At 35.3% G+C, this 9,240-nt stretch overlaps 1 protein-coding gene across 1 annotated transcript in view; it reads right to left on the reverse strand.

Annotated features, from left to right (window-relative positions):
- The window catches only part of Drgx (Dorsal root ganglia homeobox), a gene marked incomplete at its 5' end in the record, with an annotated part of 68,499 nt that extends 67,766 nt beyond the window's left edge, over positions 1-733 (reverse strand). The window contains one exon of the mRNA XM_053755153.1: positions 716-733. Within this exon, the coding sequence (XP_053611128.1) occupies positions 716-733 (18 nt within the window). The remainder of the gene's footprint in view (positions 1-715) is intronic.
- Between the last annotated feature and the right edge of the window lie 8,507 nt (positions 734-9,240).

Consider the following 9,240-nt stretch of genomic DNA (forward strand, 5'->3'; position numbering starts at 1 on the left):
AAGGATTTTTATTTAACAATATTAATTTTCTATTATTTTTAAAAATGCCTTCGACACATAATAAAAAGAGTAGAAAAATAGAATATCATTTATAGATAGAAAATTATACTTATCCCAAGAGACAGCTTTCCTAAGAAATTTGGAAAACTCGTAACCAACACTCATGTAAGGAACACTTTTTTCCATTTACCTAGCTATAATTCACATATCTCATATTTTAATAAGTACATTAGCATTAGTATTACCTACTAGTAGTTTGTAGCAATTTGAGAAAAATGTAAATATTATTATATTTTTTGCGTGAAAAGTTATACTATTTCTGAATAAATGCTTGACTTTGACTTTGCCTTTAGAAGAAAAAAATTCTATGATTTTATTTTTCAAATTAATATTAATTAGTTAAGCACCTATATTTTTTTAAAAATATACAATCACATAATTTATCAGAATACTATTTATTATATTTATTTTTACCACAAACATTTTTTTACTGAATGAAGTTTCGAAATAAAAAAAACGAAAAAAAAATGTACTTGTTTTGTTATAGTCAACTTATGTAAAAAATTGTCTCTGATTAATTATTTCTCTAATACGATTTGATGCTCATGATTTGCCAATAATACCTATATAAACTTTTACCGTCGCAAAAAAGTTTGAGAAAACTTTACAACGGAAAGACACAGCAACACGATATCAACGATAATTTCAGCCCTACCTTATTAGCGTCCGAAAATATTTTGTTGGATTACAGGCGGGAAGAGTTCCCGCCAACTCCGTAAGAAAATGCGCGGTCACCGCGCTGTCACTGTCATATCCGTTCCGAAACACGCGCACTCCGGCCGCGCCTGTCCGACTGACGACGCGAGTACAACCGAACTGCGACGTGCGAGTAATCGTCAGAAACCGCCCTCGGCAAACAAAACCCCACCCGTAAAGAGCATTTTAGCGCGAGCCTTCCCCCTCCCGCGTCCTGATTTAATAGCGAGCGCGGGCACTGATTCACTTAGCCGAACGCAACTACCGACTCATCCTCTCTCTTTCTTACTCATCCACTTATATGCTACACAGCTTGCTTTCTCGCTTCAGAAAAACTCACAACAGAAAGAGACGGCGCGCGGCCGCGGACACTTCTTTCGTTTACTCAATTTGCATGCGAGCGGGGTCGCTCCACAAAGTTTATGTCCTCGTTTCGTAAATTATTTATTCGTTTGGAAATACTTTTAGCGGCAGGTTCTGAAAAAGATTGCTTTAAAACGGGCAGAATTAAGTGACCGGCCGGGCAGATTACGGCGCGGGACGCGACGACGCTAATTGAGTTTGGACTCGCTCTCTGATCACCAGCGCCAAATGTCTGTAGATTTTTTTTATCTGTAATTTAATTTAATTCAGACACAAATATATTCGATTATTTATTTTCTAGTCTGCATATACTTGCGAAAATGATGACCATTGTCTGTACTCTTCTAAAAATAAGTATTTTAAACTTTTGCGCCCTGGATCTTCGCTCTCTTGGAAATACGGGGACAAGTAGGTACTCTAAAAATCTTTACTAAGCATTAAAATTCATCAAATAGATTTTGAATGATAGAGGTTACTCTTTATAATGTACGATTGTTAAATCGTACATTCCCCCGAACTATTACGTTTTTGACAGGTACTTATACCTATACTAATAGGTAATACTAAAAAATATCAATGCAATCAACAATATTTACAGTCATAAATAAACATACTTCAACCTTATTACAATTTATTTTCCAAACAGCATTGAACTACTGAAGTATTTAGTGGTCATCACATTAACTCAGCCACTAACTCCAGCCACGTGACCCCTTTACTAACTGAATACTCGTAGTTTCTGGAGCTTCGTTAAGGTCACCCCTACCTCCGTCTACGGCACTTTACTGAATAAACGTACTAGTTAACCTCAAATGTTTAGCTGCTTTTATTTCGCTAAGGGACTTATGGGTAAAATTATCATTTTTTGCGAAATTTTTAACGCCGTTTCCCATAGACATATATTGTTTAAATGGAATTCAAGACGTAATTGTATGATTAAACACATACCTATAATAATATGCACGAACATATGTCAATCACAATTTTTGTTATTCACTTTTGGTGAATGAAAATATATTGAGGGAACTGGTTGGCTATAATGATAAATGACTACTTGCCACGTAATGTCGGAAGGTAGTCTTAAAATACATGTCAGATGCCTTTAGGTAACTTGAATAAAATGACGTCAGTTTTAGAAATAATATACGAGTATATTATCGCTAAAACTGACGTCATAACTGACACATAAGTAGTCCAGTAGTAAGGGATGTTATTCTATAACTCACTTATTAATACTTAATCCGCTAATTTGCTCGATATTCATTACAGGAAAACAATATTATCGACATTTCTGCAGTGTATCAGTATTTCAGATCGAATTATCAGATATATAACTGAGATAATAAAGTTATACAGCCTTTCATATTTCCGTAGGATATTTCAGTAAGATTATTTATGCATGGGATTTTATTTAAAATCTTTTTAAGTATGTATGTTCGGGCGGAAACTGGTAACTTAATTTTGAACCAGATCTTCAACAGAGTGAGCTGAAATTTTGTACACACGTTTAATTCGAATGACAATGCAATATTATGATAAACACAACCAAAATAGACTATAAGGGAACTCCTCAATGGTTTACTGAACGGATATGATTTTTATATCACGAATTGAATACAATACATGCAATACCCATAATAACTTTACGTCGTTTTTCATATTAAAACTTACACTTATCTTGAAATCGAAAAGTTTCTGATCGAAAGGTTACATGAAGCAGCTATAGGTACACTTATACTAAACCGATGGTTCGAGGTTTCATATTACACAATTTTTAACTAATGCTCCATCAGAATATCAATAGTGTTCCTTTGGTAGCAGTAGATTCGTTAGTGCAACTTTTGAGTAATACCTAGTTTGGTTGACAAAAATCACCTTTTGACGACCTCCGTGTCTTAATGATGCCGATGACTGCTACACTGGATCGGGGGCGATCGATCCCCGGTCAGGTCAAGATTGAAAATGATCTTTTTCAGATCGACCTGGGGCTTGGATGTTTATCTATATATGTATGTATATGTTATAGAATATAGGGGTTAACTCAATCTGTGTGATTTGTCCCTATATATTTGTTTATTTAATCACCGAACTTCCGCAGCAACGGTGCTGAAATCCGACCGATTTCAGATTTTGTCATGGCGACAACTTCAACGCTTTCAAACTCGCTGGTGTGGTCGCGGCTAGCCAATCTTATTGGTGAACGTTCTCATACTAGGGTTTGATATACCGTTAAAAACTTCATAACGTAATTTAGCGGCTAAGGTAACGATATGCTGGGTAATGATACTTTTTGAAAAAAAAAACCGGTAAACTCATATATGAGTAGGTAACGATAGGTAACGGTAGGTAACGATATATCGTTACCAATGGTAATAACGATAAAAGTATGGGACGCTCGCTACGCTATGTTTTTCTTTTCGAAGATCTCGCTCTCCTCGCTTTATTCTTGAGCCAGAATCGTACAGGCAGAGTATAGCGAATTATTACAAAGCAAAATCGGTCAATCTGTGTAAAATGGCATGTGAGTAATGTTATATTGTTAATGTATCTAGTTTTATTGAGTTAGCGCAGTTTGTCGGGCTTTTAACTCGTTTGGTGTCCACTTCGCCGCGTCGGTGGACTTCAAAGTCTTGGATTTTGGTTTTGGTTTTTTGTGGTAACCAAAGCCCTGTTTTATAATGGCTTCCTTCTCCCAATGAGAAGGATCTATTTCGCAAAGCTTTATAAAAGAGTTGTGAGTCCACCACTCTGTTGCAGCAATAAAGTCAGATTAATTAAGCCAGATTATAGCATCTTATTCTATACTATTTAATATCTACCTGGAAATGAATTTATTTCATAATACCATTATGAAATAAATTCATTTCCAGGTATTTAATTAATAATGGTTATTTCTGAAAACTCCTACAAGTTTTATTTCACGAATATCACATTCACGATTAGGTATAAATAAATTCGTAACAATTTCAGCGTTTGGTTTATGCACGTCTTTATTACAGCTTCGAAAGACCATTTAAATAATTTATGTTAGTACAATACGCTATTATCCTCAGAAGCATTTACATAAAGCCTTCAAAGTTTATAACAAAACAATAAGACGATGTTATTATCAAATATTCTCGGACAATCCGAAATAACCGCCTTAATACTTTATAAGCAATCATTTCAACGTCTGATTCTTTAATCGGTGCGCTGATTCATAATTTACTTCTCTTATATACAACATACCGTGTTTTTATTGCAGTTGAGCAAGAAAAACAACAAAGGATTCCAACCTTTGTTTCTTCTAGAGAAAGTTGGACGAAGATTTGGAATGATACGAATTTTGTGATAAACAAATCTTTGTCAAGATGTAAGTGACAATAAAACGGGAGCTTAGATCTCGAGGCCGTCTTCAAGTGGAACGGCGAGGGAAGGGGGGCGAGAGGGAGGAGCAAGCGAGCAGGCTGTCCCGCTCGCACGAGACTCGCGCTCATCCGTTTTATTTCTTGTTTGCGCGCGTCTTCCCCTCTACATAATTCATTTTGAGCGGCACATTTAAAAAATTGCCTGAGCCGCGTACGAGTTTATCCAACAAAATGGAGTTTGCGGGGGGGGGGGGCTTATGCCAAATGAAAATAATATGGTAAAATGATTTCATTCGAATTGCTGCCGCCGTAATCGTCGGGGGCGGGTAATGGGCCATGGAAAGTCCTCCATTGTCCGTGGCTTTTCATTTACTCCCTGAATTTATTCGCTTTTATAGCCGCACTTGACTTTTATTGCCCTTTATACAGCTCCATACATATTCAATGTCGTTTTCGACATCCTGTCTGTTATTCGAAAACTATTTGATACAGTGTTCACGATGCTAGAGCTGTGTACTATTGACACGTGATCTAGCGCGGACAAAGGATAAAAAGTTTAAAAAAAAATTCAATTTATCCTATGTGTACCTAGTTTGATTTTTGCGCAATTTGAATTTTAGCTTTTTCATCCATCTGCCGTGCGCTCTATGATAAATAAATCAACACTCAATGGATTCGGAACGCACGATTTGATTGATTTCCGATGTCTTGGCTGTTTTCATTAGAGAGTTTAAAGGCTGATCGTGAAACTGAAAATTACACAAAACAAATTACTATAAGATTAAAACAGATGGCTAATGTAATAATTATATTATAACTGTACTATATTTATATATTCATAACTGTAAAAAAGTGAATTTATTGCTACTTACAATATACACATACAAAGCAGCGCGTTTCGTAGCACCACGTAGCATGAGTTGTTAATCTTCGTAGTGTCTTCGTAGCATCAAATATTTTTTTTCGTCGCTGTGCATATTTTGTAGAAGGAAAGTACCGTACCGTACCGTAGCAGGAATCGTAGCGTCGTAACCATTGTTCGTAGCAGATATCTCGCGATATTTGTATTACGTCTACCTTACGAACCTTTTGAGGGAGGAATCTTTTCGCAGGACAGATTAATTATTTTAAAGTCAGACAGCAAAACGAATTCTTGCCTTAGTTAAAATTTGAAAAATTGTAATGAAAGCGCGGCCGCAGCGGACAAAACACTCTGAGAACCAGCCTAAATCATAATTAGTGTTATTTTACACTTCTCCCCACTAGGTGTAAAGGAACCAATGCATTACGATACAACCAAACTAAAAAATAATCTAATTGTAAATAATAAGGTACAGCACAGGTACAGGTACAGTACTGTACATTGTACTATTCTAATATTTACAAATAAACTAGATGTTGCCCGCGGCTTTGCAAGCATAATTTTTCCACGGGAACAGTATTTTTCCGGGATGAAAAGTACCATATGTCCTTTTCCATACTTCAAACTACATGTATGCAAAATTTCAAGAAGATTGCTTGAGTAGATAGAGCGTGAGAGGTAACAAACTATCACATTTATAAAATATACCAATATTTTCATCGAGATGTATTCCAACAAAATTCAAATTCAAATCATTTTCTTTGCACAAAACAGGTTACAGAAAGAAAAGAACATCCTGTTTAGCTATTGGTAATAGCATTCAAAGCGTTATGTTAGCACATCATCAATACATATAATAAAATTGAAGAAAGGTCAAATTTGTACATTGGATATATATTTTTAATTCTTCATGTTACCGATATGGATGATGAAAATATAGTTTTGGAAATTTTTATCTGTCTGTCTGAAGCGCATCACTCGAAATCTACTGGACCGATTTGCTTGAAATTTGATATGATTCTAAGATTAACATCTTAGATACATTTCATCCCGGTAAATAGTCAGGTTCCCGTAGGATAATTGAAAAACTAATTATGAATCAAAAATGCCTCAGAATCCCGGGTTAACATCTTATAGACATTTCGTCCCGAAAAATGAGGAGGGTCCTGTAGGAAAATTAGATACATTTCATCCCGGTAAATGGTCAGGTTCCCGTAGGATAATTGAAAACTAACTATGAATCAAAAATTCCTCGGAATCCCTGGTTAACATCTTATAGATATTTCATCCCGGAAAATGAGGAGGGTCCTGTAGGAAAATTAAAATAACAATCCACGGAGCCGATTTACTTTAAAATTTTGTAGAACGATGTAAACAGAATATAAACAAATTGTTTTTATCAAATAAAGTCTGATATAGATATACTCGTATGGGCGCAGTATGTATATATCATATCAGTATAAAACTCTTTCAAGTGACTGACTGGCTAACTGACTGACTGACTGACTGACAGACAACATACACCCGATACCGCTCAATATGTAGGAAACGGTACGGGATATCTACTTTACATTACATAGCAGGAATTGGACAAGTTTGCGGGACGAGACACGCAGCAAGAAACAGAAAATTGAAGTAAAGATGAGAAAAAATGCGAATTTAAAACATATATGTTTACCAGTCTTACAGAGTACGCGATAAAATTACTGAGATTTTGCTATGAAATTCACGCGGGCGAAGCCGCGGGCAAAAGCTGGTACAAAATACAAGTTAAATAATTGTGTTTTTAAATAAATAACTGTGTTTTCCATCGCATGATTTTTTCGACATAACATACATTTATACAATACAAATTAGAAATTATAACAGTACGTAGTTAAAAAAGTAAACGATATTTTCTCATCTGAGCGGTTACCAGGTTTCTTCCATTGCCGTAAAGCCTAAGATCCACTTTTGAACTTTACTTTTCCCCCTCACGGTCGATATTGACTCATGTAAGTATAAGTTTTCATAGACTACCACTTGCTTCCGGGGAAGGAAAAGATCGTGAGGAAACCTGGACACTGGTTGACTATCGTTTGTTAGTGTGTATTCGACTACTTGCCTGCCTCTATACGGCGGTAGGTAGCTGTAAAAGTCACGTCAGATGCCTTTAGGTGATTTGAATAATCATCAGCTATTTAATCGTGCCCATTGCTGGGAACTTGGCATACCAAGTTTTAGAATATCTAAGTTTCAATAGTTCTGTATGCATCCACATGAGTTCTATTAGTTCCGTTAATTCTGGCATTTTTATTATATATTTTTTTAAATGATATGCTAAGTTCCGGTAGCATATCATTTTCTAAAAAACCAAAAGTTTTTCAAGTGTTCCAAAAGTTGGTATGCCAAGTTCACCAACTTATTGCTGGGACACTGGCCATAAGGATGCATAAGGAGACCGTGATCCACCACGTGAGCCCATTGCGGATTGGAGTGTTTTAACTTCTAGTGCAAATTTATAAATAAATCATTCATTCATTCATTCTGTAAATACAACCAACATCACGTGAGCATGGGCTCAATGGTTCTGCAATGGTGCAGATTGGAGTGTTTTAACTTCTAGTGCTAATTTATAAACAAATCATTCATTCTGTAAATACAACCAACATCACGTGAGCCCATTGCAGATTGGAGTGTTTTAACTTCTAGTGCAAATTTATAAATAAATCATTCATTCATTCATTCTGTAAATACAACCAACATCACGTGAGCCCATTGCAGATTGGAGTGTTTTAACTTCTAGTGCAAATTTATAAATAAATCATTCATTCATTCTGTAAATACAACCAACATCACGTGAGCCCATTGCAGATTGGAGTGTTTTAACTTCTAGTGCAAATTTATAAATAAATCATTCATTCGTTCATTTTGTAAATACATCCAACGGCTTATGGTGCCTTCCGAAGCAAGGAGGGACTTAAGAATTTTTTTTATTAAATATCATTATTAATCCTTGACGACATGATACAATAAGTTTAGTTGTTAAACAAATAAAAAAAAAAACCCGACTTTCAATATTCATTTCGCTACAACTTTTGAAAGGCTGAAACGATTTTGATCAAACATACTTATCTAAAAACCACCGCATAAAAATTTGCTATCAAATAAAAAGAACCGCATCCAAATAGGTTCATCCGGTAATGATCTACGGTGCCATGTACACAGACAGACAGACAGACCCACACTTAGCGGTCAAATTTATAACACTCCACTTTTGCGTCGAGGGTTAAAAAATAATCAGAAAAAAGAAAACGGTATGTCATCTTTTAATAGCCTTCTAATAACTATCAATGGTTACGTAATTGTATCTTCAAGAATCTCAACCCTTGGGGTTTTTTCAACCCCTCCTCTGTGATTTATTAGAGAAAGCTTTTAAACCCTTGCGGTCCATTGTTGCTACACTTTTATTATAGCAAGGATCATTATGTTCGGATTTGCTCTAGTAATTCAATGCTTTTGAGATGTTATCTGTCGTGTTATTAATTACTTTGTTTGTTTTCGCCTTTCTTTAAGTAATTTTTTTTCTCCATCGAGTGTAACTACGAAGTACCTAAGTGTACTAAGCGACAAATACACTATACTATTATTATAAAGAGGTATTTATTTATAAAACTTTATTGTTCCAAGTAAAAACATACTTATAAACAAATGGCGAACTTAATGCTATAAGCAAAATAAGCGTTTGTGAGTTTGTGAGTTTATATGTTTGAGGCGAATAATCTCCGAAACTACCGAACTGATTTCAAAAATTATTTCACCATTAGAAAGATACATTATCCAAGATTGCTATGGACTATAACTTATCTCAAAATTCCCATGAGAGCGAAGCCCCGGACAGCATTTAGTATTTTCTATTTTGATAATACTAAT

The sequence above is a fragment of the Plodia interpunctella genome, chromosome 14 (genome assembly GCF_027563975.2).
Source record: "Plodia interpunctella isolate USDA-ARS_2022_Savannah chromosome 14, ilPloInte3.2, whole genome shotgun sequence".
NCBI lineage: Eukaryota > Metazoa > Arthropoda > Insecta > Lepidoptera > Pyralidae > Plodia > Plodia interpunctella.